The sequence below is a fragment of the Furipterus horrens genome, unplaced genomic scaffold (assembly GCF_987537825.1).
Source record: "Furipterus horrens unplaced genomic scaffold, mFurHor1.1.pri manual_scaffold_15, whole genome shotgun sequence".
Classification (NCBI taxonomy): Eukaryota; Metazoa; Chordata; class Mammalia; order Chiroptera; family Furipteridae; genus Furipterus; species Furipterus horrens.
In genome coordinates, this window is record NW_028327185.1 from 22,355,855 (window position 1) to 22,371,453 (window position 15,599).

Here is a 15,599-nt window from a genome sequence, read left to right on the forward strand (position 1 = left end):
GTCTCCTGCCCTCTAGTGGTCGCTTCTGGAACTGCATCAGAGAAGAGCCTCCGCGAGTAAAACCTGCCTCACATCCGCTGGAGAGGCCAGGCTGTCCTGTCATCTGGGCTCATCTCTTCCCACCTGTGCTTCAAGCAAGCAGGAAGCCTGTCTTTCAAGCCTTTTTGGACTTTCTATCTCTTAAGTGCGTGTGTGTGTGTATCCTCACTGAGGACATGTTTTTATGGATCTTAGAGAGGAGAGAGATCAATCTGTTTGTGGCCTCCCATACGTGCCCGCACCAGGGATCAAAACCGCAACCTTTTGGTGCACAGGACGATGCTCCGACCAACTGACCCACCCAGGTAGGGCTTAATTGTGTGTTGTTTTAACAAAGGCCCCTCGCAGGGGTTGTCTCCAGGTAAGGGACGCTGATACTTGGGACTGGACGGCAGCTTTAGGCAGCATCCCACACTCTGACTCACACAGAAAGGGGGCAGCAGGGTGACTTCAGAGCCGCAGTCGGCAGTAATGGCCCCGCCAGGAAGGACTCCGGGCCCTGTCTCCCCTCTTTTCACATCTCCAAATGTGTTGTTCGAGTATCTACTAACAGAAGTTTGCACCCATGTTGCCCCTCACATTTTCATTGTCTTGGGCTTTGCCTAGTCACAGAGGGAGGGAACTGCAAACATTCCACGTGGGCATTTAGAAACTAAGACACACAGATGTGTCCAGCAGCACAGACGCAGCAGTGACTCACGCCTACCAGCAGCATTTGAAGGGGCCGGAGTTAGCCCCTTCTCTCCCTGTCTTTGCATTCCCATTCAACCACAAAACCTTGCTGTGAGGTGATGTGTCTTTGTCCTTGAAAGTCTTTGACTGCCCACCCTAGACTGAATGACCCAGACTAGAAGCAAAAGAAAATATCCAGGAGCCTGTCAAGTGGGGTAGATCGCAGGGCTGGGTGTAGACGGGGCAAGGATGGGGGTGGGTAGGGCTGCTTGGCAGGGGGGTGGGTCTGTCACCCTCATGCAGTACCTGGGTGGTGCCATGAAAGAAGGGAGGGGATCCAGGAGTGACTTCTGCTCTGTGGTCTGCCCTGTCTCAGAAGCCCTTGAGGAGGAAGAGGGTAGCTGTGGGCCCGAGGGGCCAAGGACCCTGGAGGCCCCAGGGCGTAGAAAGGATCACAGACCAGCAGGAGCAGCAGCCAGAGAACAGCTTGGCACATATGTGAGACACCCTTCCTCCTGCAGGCTGGACATACCAGAGGAAGCTCCTCCCCAGCACCGCGCCTGGCACCAGAAGAGCCAGTCCCTGAGTGGACATCCCTTACCTGCTCTCTCCCAGCTGATGAAGATCGGCTGCACAACCTCTAACGTCGCTTCCTGCTCCCCGTTCTTCAGGGCAGCCCCAGCCTCCTGCTGCACACTCGCCTCGGTACAGCACTGGGCCCACCCAGGCTGCACACGGAGCCTCTGCTCCCTGGATTGGACACCGTGAGACTGTTCATTTCATGTCAGGGTTACAAGTGCTAACATTTACGTTTTGGGTGTCAAGAGACTCAATACATGCAGGTATTTTTTTATTTTATTTTATTTTGTTTTTAATTTATTGGTTTTAGAGAGAAAGAGACAGGAACATCTATTTGTTGTACCACTTGTTTATCCATTCACTGGTTGATTCTTATATGTGCCCTGACTGGGGATCAAACCCACAACTGTGGTGCATCAGGAATGATGCTCTAATCAACTGAGATTCCTGGCCAGGACTTTGGAGGTGGTTTTTTAACACAAGTCTGTGAGTGGAAACAGTGGAGGCCTCCTGGGGTGAGCAATCAGAACTGAAAACCTGTGCTCCTTGGGGGAGAAAAGATAGTTGCTATATATTAAAGTGGCTTAAGTGCCAGAGAAGGAGTTCTCTAGCTCTAGGACCACTGACTGAGCAAATGTATGTTCACAGCATGTGTCTTTTAAGATCCTACATCTCCCTCTGAGAAGTGTTTTGGGATAGTTATGTCCATATTACTTCTTTACTGGAATGTGTGTGTGTGTGTGTGTGTTAAACTGATAATTTGAGGCATTACCTATGGGGTGTACTTTCTCTTAACCTGTCACCTGTGGCCTCTGTCTTTAGGACCACAGCACAGGGACTCTGTTTTCTCCCAGCAGGGCTGTGGTTAGAATGACCTTGAACAAGGATGTGAGACAGCACAGCCTTGCCAGGCCACGAGCACACAGAGGAGGCCTCTCTGTCCCCCATGGCCCTCAGAAAAGCCCAGAGCAGAGGGGGAGCTCGAAGGGGGAGGGGAAGGCAGAACCACGCTGGATTAGCGAGAGCTCTTGCAGGTGGAGTGGAGCCTGCCAGTAGGTGAAGACCCCTCACATGTCCCCATGGACCTCTGCAGGGCAGCCTCCCCGAGAAAGGGCAACAAAGGAGGAGGCAGCCCACCTACTACCCATGTAGGGAAAGACATTGCCCCTTGTACATCTGTGTCTGCAGGGGGTAAAAAGGGACTGAAGAAGCTGCTGCGGGTCCCCCCATGTCCAGGCGGCCAGGAGACCCCGGTGGGGCAGCTGCGAGCAGGCCCACCCTTGGAGGACCACCTGCAGTGGACGGCCTGCCCGATCCCATGCAGTGGGGCTGCACTGGGGGCATCTTAAGTAGCAGGGCTGCAGCCCCAGGGGGTCAGATCTGGGACTGGAGAACTCTGAGCAGGGACGGAGCGCTGACACTCCCGAATACAGCCGAGTCTGAACCCAGAATGACATAAAGTACCCTATGAAACCAGAATTCCCCAGGTGAGCAGGTTAAGCTGTCTGCCATCAAAGGCTCCCCGGCTGAAAATCACAGCGAGTGAAACAAATAGGGCTTTGTTGTACCTTTGTGTGTGTGTGTGATTCATACCTGCCAGTTATCTGTAACTAACATGCTTCCTAAGTGGACATGAATATATGTGATGTGTGATTATAAAATAGGTTTTTAAGAAAACTAAACTGCAGACATCTTCAAACATATTCAAAAGTGGAGGTCACAGAGTTATGGCCTTACGTATCAGCTAGGGTTTCAGTAAAAAACGGTGTATTCACATTGGGATAGTTTGAGGCTTAGTTATGGTTGGGGTGTGGGGAATCCCCTAGGAACAGAGCGGTCCAAGGGGATAGTGCCAGGGACTGTGACCTCCCTGAGGCCCAGAGACCAGGGGACGCAGTGGCTCCTGGGACCCTGAGATCGTGGGGAGGGGACACATCCAGGGAAGACATTCCTTTGGGTCTGCCTGGGAACAGAAATGCTGGGTCACGTGGTCACTTTATATTCAACTTCTTGAGGAACTGTGAGGCTATCTCCCCTGAGGGCCACGCGATTTTATTCTGACTGGCAATGTGGTTCCAACTGTACCCACGGGTCCCGATTCTCCCCATCCTCCTCAACACGGTTTGTTTTTTATATCTAATTGTGGTTTTGATTTGCATTTTCCTGAAGATTAATGATGTTATTAGCATGTTTTCATGTGCTTATTGGCCATTTGTGTATCTTCTCTGAAAAAAATGTTTATTCAGACCCTTTGTCCATTTTTAAATTGGGTTGTTAACCTTGAGTTGTAGTTCTTCACATAGTCAGGCTATTGACCCTCTGTCTGAGTCCAAGGCCTGGTCACTGCACCCAGCAGGCAGGGCACAGCACGGGTGCCGGCTCCGAGCTGACCAGCGGCCTCGCTCCATGCCCAGCGCCGGGCAAGTGCGTGTTCCTTCTGGAGATGAGGAGGCAGGGAAGCAGCTCATCTTCGGAACTGAATCAAGAGACTGAAATTTTTCTAAAAAAGGAAAACAACGTCCCAAAGGGTGGTTAGGGGTCTATGACCGAGTTAATGTTTAAGTGAATTACAAGCCCCTAGGTTTTTTGTTGCCTCCCTTGGGAAACCAGCCAGTCCCGCAACACTGGGGTTCCATGGGCTTGCGGATTATCAAACGGCTCTTTTCACTGTGAATCAACCTCCTGACATTAAATTTCTTCATTCGAATAGGATAGAGGAAGATTTATTAACAAAATTTTTTATTTTTATTTTCTGCACTAGTATTTATACAGCTGTAAACTCAAAAGGGATTATCCAACACTGGTATAAACTGGGGGAACAGTTAGTAAGCACCTTCAATGGTTTCCACAGTTTTAGAATTTATCATTTAAAAAAAGAATAGTTATAAAAATTATACAAAATCATGACAAACATTTGATATAGAGGGCTTGATATAGAATGATAAATATAAAAAGAAAATGAAACTAATGTATGGGTTGGGCTATATGAACAATACATGTGTTTCCCAAACCTTGTGATTCTTGGGAATATATCTGTCTCTGAAAACAAACTCGAATTATTCACATAAGGCTCTCTCCCAATTCAGGTCCAACGGGCTACGGCCCTGGCTGGTGTGTCAAGGAGCTGACAAAACGGTGGGCGCGTCACAGTGACGCTGAGCTCGTAAGGCTACAGGAAAGGGGGCAGCTCAGGCCTGGGAGGTTCTGCACGCCACTGGGGTGCTTGCTCTGTTGGGGACGGTTCCAGAGCACTGGGGTGGGGCATATAACCCTCCTTTGGGACTTTACATGCTTGTCTGAGGGTTTGGGTGAGGGGTGGGGGTGTTCTGTCTTTGTGTAGGGATAGAGACTTCCCCATTCCAGAAGCTCAGGGCTTATGTTTTGGGGAACAGTGAGGGGCACAATGTTGAGGCTCAGGCTGGTGGCCACTTAGCCACCAGGTCAGATAGAGTTTTGTCTGGACCCTTTGAAGTAGGGCGTTGCTGTGAAATGCTCGGTGAGGGACTAAGGCACTTGGGTCTTCACTTCCGCTCGATACAGTCAACTCCCAGGGTGTTGTCAGGGCAACGGCAGGTCCTGCCTCCAGGGGTGGGCAAGCAGAGGTGGGTACAGCCGCCATTGTTCACCGAGCAGTAGTTGTGACCTGGAAAAGGCGGCAATCAGCTCAACAGCCCTCTAAGAGCAAGGCTTCCATATTAACCCCCTTTTTCATTTTCAGGAGGCCAACCATGGGGGGCTCCAGGGGACCAGGGAAGGCTGTACCAGGCACTCAGCTAAGCTCATCTCCTGGCTGTTTCCTCATCATTCGGGATTTGCCAGATAGGCAAGAACCCTGATTCCTGATTTGGGGGCTACATGGATCTCAGTGAGAGCGATCTTCCTCTGATGATAACATGGAGTCGGGATTTCAAAGCACAAAGGACCCTCCCTCTAGCTTGCCCGGCTGGCTTTGCCCTCGACTGGGTGTGGGGGGCAGGGTGTGTGGGGAGAGGTCTTGAAGAAGCAGCACAGACTGGAGCCAGCTGCCTAGATGCCCCCAGCTCTGCCACCATCAGCCGTGACTTTGGGCAAGTGGCTTCAGTTTCCTTATTTATAAAATGGGCACCATAATGGTACCGACCTCAGCAGGTCGCTCGAAGATTAAATGGACTAATGAATACAAAGCACTTAGGATGCTGAGTGAGTTCATCTGTGTAAAGCACCCAGCTCACAGTAAGTGCCACAGTCATGTTTGTAATTATTCTGATTATTAATTACTGTTGTTGCTTTTAGGCCCAATAAATGGACTTTCAAAGCAGCGGAGATCCTAACACTGTGTTCCTGTTTGGAACCTGAAGACCACACACTTCTCGACCCAGCCCCAGATTCAATACTTTTCCTCACCCTTGTCCACTTCATTCCCTTATGTTTTCTATTTATCTGGTTCGCTCATGAAATAACGAAGGCCCTTGGTGGAAGGGACATGTGATCAGGACCACTAGAGGCTGGACAGGTAGCAGCCAGAGCGTGGGCTCTGAGCCACAGGGTGCCCTTGGCCCCTGAACAGTAACTGTACAGCTGAGTTACCTTGGGGACACTGAGGCAGGGCAGTGGTGATGCCGTACAGCCGGGTCTGCTTGTGGGGGCGGAAGGTGTCCGTCTCTTTGGAAACAGCAAGATCTACAGCAATCACGGAATTCCTACAAGAACCAAAGGCAGAAAGTAAAACATATTTGATGGCTCCAACCTTCCCCACAGAGCAGCCTCTTCTGTAGTTTGGGGGTAAGTTGGAGGCTGTGAATAGATACACTGGTCTTGCTTGTAGCCATCCCTCCATCCCTCTCTCCCTCCCTCCCCCCTCTAGGGTGGGTCAAGCCTGCATTTTTCTGTCTTCTTAGAAAGGACAAAGATCAGCTGGCATTCCCCTCAGGCACTAAACTCTGAGCTGGGAAATCTGCTATCTATACAGACCCTGGCCACAGCACTGCCTTGCTGGCTCGGTTTAACCCTCCTTTCTTCAGGAAGGGGTGGTTAAGACGGGCCTGTGTTCCCTCTAGCCACGGCATTCTGCAGTTTAAGAACAATGAGGAAGTAGGGGCATGGAGTGGGCATGGAGCCCACCAGCCAAGGGATTCTGGGCCAGCTCCTGGGGAAGGCGCCGATGCACCCAGCACTCAGCAACCTCAAGTTCACAGACGGCAACTGCCGCCCATCCTGTAGTGTCTGCATGGTAAGTGGTGCTCCTGCCCCCCAAGACTCCGGCCTCCTCCGTGTCCCACGACCAGAGGGCCAAGGCAGAGGGGGAGTCTTGGAGGCTGGAGGCCAAGCCAAGAGCCCAACAGAAGGGCTCGGCCTCCCCGAGGTGGAGGGTGGCGGGGCCGGCCGCTGACGTACGTCTTCCAGTCCGTGTAATACAGATTCTTCCCGAAGCTGGTGACCGCGAAAGGGTACTGGAGCCCTTCAAGCACCCTGCGTCGGCTGGGCTGGCCGGGCTGCAGGCACTCGGCCCGGCTGGTGCCTATGCGAGAGGGAACAAGTCGTTTATTGTCTGCACAAGAAATGGCCCTTTGTGTCACAGAACAAGAGCAGCAAGAGCGAGGGCGAGAGAAATGTGGCTTTTCAATGATGGGTCCTGGAGAACACAGGAGGCCAGCTCTGTCCCTTCGTCTCCTCTTGGCCCCGTTGGTCGATGCCCACCTCTGTCAGGCGCTCACTCCTGGCTCTGCTGGGAGACATGAGTGGAGCAGAGGCCGTTCCTGGAGCTCTTGCTCCCAGATCCCCTCCCCAAAGCCTCACCTGATCCCTCCCTGAATGCGGGGCCTGAGAACTAAACCGCCCTGCAGGTCAGTGGCTCTGAACAGCCTCGCACCCACGTCTGCACCCACGCGACAACAAGGCTGTGTTCCCTTTAGCTGTGCATGCCTTACCCCTGGTGCACCCCAAGTGTAAGACATGGTCCCTGCTCCCCTGCGGTACTGACAGTCTGGACCAGAGCAGGTTCTCAACAGACTGGGATGGATGACTGACGTTCCCCACCTGACTGAGCACCCTGCCCACAGCCCTCGCCCGAGGGATACCCCAAGTCTTCCAGGGCAGGGGCACACATCAGACTGGCATTACTTTATCTCCCTTGGAGCCATGCCCTGCCCTGGCCCTTGGGGACCAGTGGGAACTATAGGAATGTAAGTCACGAATTAACAGGTATTACAATGAGGACAGGCTCTGGGGTTGGCAAACTTTTTCTAAAGAACCGGGTAGTAATCATTTTAGGTTCTGTGGGCCAAGAGGCAAAATCAAGGACATTGTGCAGGCATTTATGTAACCAATTAAAATGTAGTATTTAAAAATGTAAAACCGTCTCTAGCTCCCAGGTTACACCAGGTGATATATAAGCAGGTGGCAGGTAGGACTGGCCTATGGGCTGTAGTTTGCTGACCCCAGACTGAGAGGATCGAGACCCGTCCCCAGAGCACATTAAGCCCAGAGAAACAATGAATTTCAGAGCAAGGACATGCAGCTCTTTTTGTGCAGGCAAAGCAAAAGTTACGCCCTTTTCCCGTAACATCCTCTTGAGGTACAGACTGGGCTGGCTCAGTGTGGGCAACAGTAATTGTTTGGTCAAAAACAAAAAACAAACAAACAAACCCCACCCCACCCCGCAGTGACCTGCGTCCACCCAGCAGAGCTGGGACGAGTAAGCATCAAAGGTCAGCCCGTTGGGCAGGCCCAGGTCGTCCTGCACCAGGACCCTCCGGTTGGTGCCGTCCATGTAGGAAGTTTCAATTTTGGGGCTGTCTCTGTTCCAGTCTGTCCAATAAAGATTCCTGGAGGAGGAAGAGGAGGGGAAAGAGCAAGAAGAATAATGAAGACACATGAGAGAAGCTTTGTTTAAAAGTCCTGAGGAGGAACCTCGGACGGAGATATCAGCAGACATGAAAACTCGGAAGGGTTCAAAAGCACCTGGAGGTGCCGAGACGTGCTTTGCCTTGATTCTTCCCTTGAATCGGTTATTCTGTGAACACCGAATCCCCTTCCCTTCAACATCCCAATAAAGTTGTTAAAAGAGAAAAACAAAACAGAATGGCGCAAGCAGCATGAATGCGTGGGAAGCCCCACATGCTGTCACTACCCAGGGAGGCACAGCACACCTGTCTGTGGCTGAGGCCCAGAGACAGATGCTGGCAGAGGTGGTGGTGGCCCCAGAACAGGGGGTGCGTGGCCTCAGAGTGTCCAGATGCCCGGGGCCTGGTGTGTCAGACTCAGAGCTTGCAGCAGAAAAGGGAGAGGAAGCCCCGAGGCACTGATGAAGACCATTGGAAAGGGAAGGGGTCTCCTTGGCCTTCACCTTAGCACTGGGCGGTCCCCAGGGAAGGGGGCCCTGAAGGTACATTTATACTGGATGCCCTTCTGAGGTTCGTACAACTCAGCTGTTGATCCACATCCAACCCACGTGGAAATACCCAACTTACAAAGTCTCGTGGGAAAAGATCTGAAAGTGGAACATGGCAGCAAGCCCCAACTGTAACAGGCATTCTGCCATTTCGCTGTGGGTAGCTATCAGCCACCAACTGCTGGCGTTGATGCCAGGAGAGTGGTGCTGGAGTCAGAGCCTCACACTGAGCACACCCAGAGGGCGGGAGCAAGGACAGCGGACGCACACAGACTGACACCACATACCCTCTCACAGAGTCCGTCACAATGCCTCTGGGGTTCACCAAATCGGTCTCAAACAGCACCCGGCGCTGGGTGCCATCCAGCTTTGCGACTTCTATTCGATCCAGGCGAGAATCTGTCCAGAAGAGGTTGCGGCCAAGATGGTCAAGGGCAATGCCTTCTGGGCTTCCAAGATCTAGAAGCAAACACAGGACACATCCGACTTTTTAACCAGGTAAGTATCGTTTTTTTCTGATCACTCTGTGCTATTTCACATGGTGTCCAATCCTTGCACTTTGAGAAAACAAACGTGAACGTGACAGGCTTGCTGTTTATAAGATAAGCAATACTCAAAGTGACAAACAGATGCCACTCGGTCACTTGTGAACCCCCTGTGCACCACATTAGGAACCAGGTCCAAACGATGCTGAAGCTTTGGCTCCACCTTCAAGGAACCCACAGCCAACTCTGAGTTCTGGGTTCCTCAGGAGCACAGGGAGGGACACTGGACTCAGCATAGGGACACCAGGAAGGCTTCCTGGTGGAGGTGACATTTGGGAAGCTGGCTCTTGATGGACAACAGGAGTCTGTCAGGCAAAGGTCCTAGAGAAGGGTTTTCCAGGTTGTGGGATGGGCACGTCTGTCTAAAGGAAGACCGGACATGGTTTAAAATGACCTGGGTATAGTTTTGTGTGGCTGGAAACCGTGGGGGTGCAGAGTGGCCAGAGATGAAGTTAGGGTTCCCATGTTAAAGAGCTTACAGCTTATCCCACAGGCCTAGGGGAGGCACAGGAAGATACTAAGATGAGGAATAAAAGAAACAGATTCACCATATTCATTAATCATTGAAGGGGAAAGGTCATTTCAGAGGAAAAAATTTATGTAAGAAGTCACAGCTTTTTTGTTTGTTTGTATTTTATACAAGTACTAGGAGTACAAAAGAGGGGTGTCAGGGACCCGAAGTAACACTCCTGGGAGTCTTTACTAGGTTACAAGTAAGTAAATTCAAGCCGGGGTCGCCCCAGGGCGAGCTCACTGCCGTGCGAACCTGCAGGGCCCACCCAGCCCATCAGACGGTCAGCACTGCAATGGCTCCGTGGCCGTGAATGAAAGCCAGAGTCCACCAGGGACTTACTACTGTCGCGCAGGGTTTCCTCCCCTCCTCTGATTAGAGAATTGAAGGTGGTTTATTGTGGCCGGAAGGGGGAGCGGCCCTGGGGGGGGGGTTGCTGGGCGTGAGGAAGTCACCCGCACCGCGTTTTCTCTGCGGCGCCGCAGGGAGTCAGCGCTCGGCCCGCGCCGCCTTCACCGCCCAGCTGGGGCGCAGGAGCGTCAGAGCCCGAAAGGAGCCGCCAGGCGCAGTTCGTTACGAATTAGAAACAGCTCTTTAACGAGGCCTTCACTATTCAAACTCCAAGCAGAGATTTACAAAGTATGGAACTATTCCCCATGTCCCTAGAGGCGAAGGGACCGCGAGACTGACCGCCGAAGACCCTCTGGACGCTCAGACAGACCCGCGCACACCCTTCTGGGTCCGCCCGCAGCGGGCACGTCCTGTGCGGGGGCGGGGGCTGCGCAGACACACGGGGCGAAGGGGGGCGGGTCTGCTCAGCGAGAGCGCCTCACCAGACCCCCGCAGAGCCGAGGGCGGGCCACCCTCCTGCCCTGCCAGGGGCCCCTTCCGTACAGGCCACAGGGCCAGGAGGAGCCTGGAAGGGCACCCCGCGCTGTGCGGTCAGCGCGAAGAGGATGACAGTTACTACAGATGACAAGACGGAGAGGCCCCCGCGGCCACGGTCACCTGAGGAAGACTGGAGCGGAAGGTGCTTTCTCTCTTTTTAAATAACAGAAATGGATTGCCTTCCTTCCACAAAGATCGCCCGTGCGTTTGCTTCCGTCCTCACCGTGGGCCCTGCCTGGACTGCTTCTGACTGGGCTCACAGCTTTCTCGGGTGGTTCTCAGCTTCGGAAGCGACAGGAAAGAGCAGCGAGGCCCTGCGCCCCTCTCCCACTGGGTTTCCAAGTCAAATCATAGATAACAGCACATTTTCAACAGAGAGAGACAGGATGCGAAAAGACGTTTTCAAACTTCTGCTCATTAAACCAAAGCATGAAAACCAGCAGATGTTGTTTAAATAGCACGTCGCCTTCCAGAAAAGGACGCGGTGTCTCTGCCCAAAGCCTGTCATGTTTATCTCAACCTCAGCCGAACTCCTGTCGCGTCATCTCTTACCAGGGAGCCAAGGAAGGGAAAAACGCCCCAGGGGCCGCTCCATCGGCAAAAGAACCTTCCGGAATATCAGTTGTTAGGGAGGTGTTAAATAGGAAGTGGGAAAAGCTCCATTCAGCCCCAAGTAAAGAGACATCCCAAGCGAGGCTCGTGTATTTTAAAGCTGTATCTTTGATTTCAGTGTCCTGCAGAGGAAGCAGGACAATTATACACAACAAGCATCACCAGCATGATCATGCCTCTGGATTGACAATACCTGGGAGTCAACTCTCCTTTCAATACAAGGGGATTTTTACCAAGTCCTTGGATTCTTTTGTAATGGTCTTTAATGCTGATAAAACGCAGCCATGTAAAAGATAAAATAGTCTTGACTTGTTGAATGTATGCATTAAAATAATGCATAGTTCTTGGCTTACATCAGCATCCCTAAGTTAAGGAACTGATGTTAAACGTTAAGGGGTAGCCTGTGCCAAACCACCGTGAACTTGGCTGTCAGTGGTGTAACAAAGTGGGCAAGAGTTCAGCCTGGTCTGCTGTACTCCTGGGACAGGCCATCTGAGCCTGTGGGGGCAGGTGTAGGCAGAGAAGTGGAGACCCCCCTCCCTGGGGTGACATGACAACCCTTCAACTTAAACAATGTTGGGAACAGACTCAGCTGTCCTGGGCAATACTGGCCAATGCGCCTGTGACCCTCCGACTGTGTGATCATGTGCCTGTTGCCTGTGGGAAGACCCTAACGGAGACCAGGGTGGGCAGGCGCTCTGAGAATTCATTCTAAGCTCAGCAGCCAGAGGGAGAAATGTATATCCCAACTGAGTGGCTGAGCTTGGCCTTTATTGTTCATTAAAACTGGCTACACAAGCTTGCAAAGAAAGGAACACACTTACGCTGTGTTGATTTTATTCTTCTTAGACTAGCAATGAATCCCAGCTAAAGTGTTCATGGTTCAACACTGAGTCCTTGGAGGACTCTTCAGAGATGGCTAGGCAGACCCAGCCCCCCTGAAGTCACCATGTCCGGTGAGCAACACACACACAATCCCTCCGCCCTCCCCCCACAGCCACTTGGGCTTCTGGAAGCAAAACCAAAAAGGAAGGCTGGTACTTCTGCACCCACCTTGCCGGATGATAGTGGTTGGCTCCCCGCCATGCAGACTGGCTCTCCCGATGGAAGGCTCACTGATGTCGGTCCAATAAACCATCTTGTCCACACAGTCGAAGGCCAGTCCTATGATGACTTTATCCTGGAAGCACAGACCAGGAGTGAGAGCAGTCCACCCACAAGCACCACGTGACCCGCAATGGTGGGAGCCTGTCATGTGCTTCTGTGCCTTGTTTTCTAAAGTGGCTTTATGTCCACTTCAAAATGTTTATTATTGAGTTGCAGGAGTTCTTTACATATTTCAGATAAAAATCTCTTGTCATCTAACTATGCGTATGTGTGTAGGTATGTTATGTACATTTTTTCTCAGTATATAGCTTATTTTTCACTTTCTTAATGGTGTTTTTGAAAAGAAAAAGGTTTTAATCCAATTTATTGTTGTTTTCTCTTATGGCTAATGCTTTTTGTATATCATCTAAAAAATTTTTGCCTACCTGAAGATTATTTAAAAGAAGAATTATAAGACATAAATAGTGGAGAGGAAGAGGCAAAACCACTCTATTTCAAGCCAATATGATTATTAATGTAGACAATCCTGGGGAATCTATAGAACTCTTATAGCTAATTATTGACCCTGGCAAGGTTGCAGGGTACAAGGTCAATATAAAATTGCATTTCTACTAGTAACAAATAAAATTTGAAAACAATAATGTTTACAATAGCATCAAAAACAAAGTATTGAAGAACAAATATTTTTAAATGTGCAATGTTCTACACCGAATACTACCAAAAACTGCAGAATGAAATTAAAGACCTAAATAAATAAAGTTATAATCAGTTTAATGGAATAGTGCTAAAATGCCAATTCTCTCTAAATAGAGTTAAAAATTCGATGTTCATCGAAATCCCAGCAGGCTTACTTTGGGGAGAGGAGGTAGCAGAAACTTATAAGCTTGCTCTAAAATGTATATGGAAATGCACAGTGAGGCTCTGGGGACCACAGGAGTGGAGGACCAGGATGACCTCCTAGTGGGAAAACCAAGCTTCTGAGCAGATGCTTTCCCCTTAAGAGTCGGTCAAAAAGGACACAGTGATCCTTACCTTACATACAAGAATTAATTCAAAATGAATCGAAGACCTCATTGAAGGGCTAAACTATAAAACTCTTAGCAGAAAACACAGGAGGGAAGCATCATATCATTGGATTTGGCAATGATTTCTAGGATATGACATTAAAAACAAAAATAGATAAATTAGGCTTTGTCAAAATTAGAAACACCTGTGCATGAAAGCACACACTCAACAGAGTGAAAAGCAACCCATGAAATGAGAGAAAATATTTGCAAATCATATCTCTGATAAGGAGTTTAATATCTAGAATATTTCAAGAACTCCTACAACTCAATGACAACAACAAAAACAACCCGATTACAAAGTGGGCCAAGAATACGAATACACATTTTTTCCAAAGATACATGAACGGTCCACAAGTGCGTGCTCAACATCACTCATCAGTAGAGAGCAGCAAATCAAAATCACAGTGAGAGCGTTTCACATCTGTTAGGATGGCTACCATTAAAAAACAAAGAGTGAGTGCCAGCAGGGTGGCAGAGAACCTGGGACCCTGTGCTCTGTTGGTAGGAATGTAAAATGGTGCAGCTCTCAGGGAAAACAGAACGGCACGTCCTCCAAAACAGAAAAATAAAATTACTGTATGATTCAGCAATTCCGCACCTGGGTTGTACCCGAAAGAAGGGAAAGCAGGGACTCAAGCAAACACTTGCTCACTCATATTCATAGCAGCTCTATGCACAAGAGCCAAAAGGTGGCAGCAACTCACCTCCTCTGATGAAGGAAGGAGTGAACTGGGGCACGTCCACATAATGGAATATTACTCAGCCTTAAAAAGAAAGAAATCCTGACACGTGCTACAGCGTGGACGAACCTCAAAGACATTATGCTAAGTGAAGTGAGCCAGTTGCAAAAGGACAAACTGTGTGATTCCACTTATATGAGGAGCTCAGAACAGGCAAATGCATGGAGACAGAAAGCAGAAGGCTGGCTGCCAGGGGCTGGGGGAGGAGGGAAAGGCGGGTTAGTGTTTAAAGGGCATAAAATGTCAGATTAGGGTGATGAAAAAGTTGTGGAAATACAGAAATAGAGTGGGAGGACGGTAGCACAACTCTGTGGATGTACTTAACGCTACCAGGCGATACAATGACTGAAGTGGTAAGAAATAAGTAACCCCAAAGGACGCAGCGGATACCCACCCGTGTGCTGGCCCCCTGCCCCCTCCACTCTCAGCTTTCAGAGCCTCTCCCTTGGTCTCGGGGAAATGACTTCCCCAGAGAACTAGCCCATCCCCACTCCGAGAGTGTGTGCCGGAGGCAACTCAGGAAGAAAAGTGGCCACCTCGGGGGTTCACGTTTCCCAGGGCAGCAGGAGAACACCAAGACCACTCGCACTTGGTGCAGCGAGTCCAGTTTGAGCGCCAAGCACCGTTCTGGAGTCCCGCCACAGAACAAGCCCCCGTGAGACAGAGGACCCGTTTCTCCTCTCAGTGTGTCTGTTCTGGGCAGGAAGGCACACGTCCGATGCACAGCCACCGACGTGCGTGCGTCAGGAGTGCCGAGTGTACGACGGCAGACAAAGCAGGAGGCGGCTCGCGGCTGGGACAGGCTTCTCTGGCGGCACCCTGCTTGTGTCCCCAGATACAATAAGCCAGCACTCACCGGGGCGTGTAGCAGAGTCTTGGCTTCCGTCTTCCTCATGGTGCTTCCCTCCAGTGGGAGGCGCTCTATCTTCCCAGTCTGGGCAAAGAGTATGTGGGTCCCGGGGGGCAGAGGGATCACAGCAGGAGGAACTGAGGGTCCATAGTGAATCGGGGGAGCCACTGTACTCAGACCTACGGGGCAGGAGTGGTCAATGAGTAAGGCCTGTGTGCAGCAGGAATGCACACCTGCACGTGGCCATGCACACGCATCCACACGCACCCACATGCCAGGTCAGGTCACCTGCGTGGCACTGCAGACAGCAGGCACACAGGGACCATTTTATATCTGAAAGCACGGGAGCAAAAAGACCTCAAAGGGCGTAGGCGGAGAAGACAGCACAGGGCCCGGGGTGACGCAAACAGCAGTTGCCTCACTGTGCACGCCTGATTCAGACGTGGGCCACGACAGTGAACTGAGCAACAGCAACGTGGCGGCACAGAGAGCCCTGCTCCCAGGAAGTTCCGTGGGGTGGACGCTGCTGAGCTCTGTAACGCAGACTGCCAGTGAACTTGCCCACGGGGGGGGCGGTCTCCGCTCCACAGCAGCAACGTGCCCCTCTGGGCTTTGCCGGG

At 51.1% G+C, this 15,599-nt stretch overlaps 1 protein-coding gene across 1 annotated transcript in view; it reads right to left on the reverse strand.

The window, feature by feature from the left end:
• Positions 1-4,012: 4,012 nt before the first annotated feature.
• NID1 (nidogen 1) overlaps positions 4,013-15,599 on the reverse strand; it is a 72,522-nt gene continuing 60,935 nt past the window's right edge. Inside the window, exons 14-20 of the mRNA XM_090263162.1 lie at positions 14,986-15,158; positions 12,269-12,395; positions 8,947-9,118; positions 7,936-8,093; positions 6,664-6,787; positions 5,857-5,969; positions 4,013-4,933 (exon numbers count right to left, since the gene is read on the reverse strand). Of these exons, the coding sequence (XP_090119288.1) occupies positions 4,812-4,933; positions 5,857-5,969; positions 6,664-6,787; positions 7,936-8,093; positions 8,947-9,118; positions 12,269-12,395; positions 14,986-15,158 (989 nt within the window). The 3' untranslated portion in view covers positions 4,013-4,811. The remainder of the gene's footprint in view (positions 4,934-5,856; positions 5,970-6,663; positions 6,788-7,935; positions 8,094-8,946; positions 9,119-12,268; positions 12,396-14,985; positions 15,159-15,599) is intronic.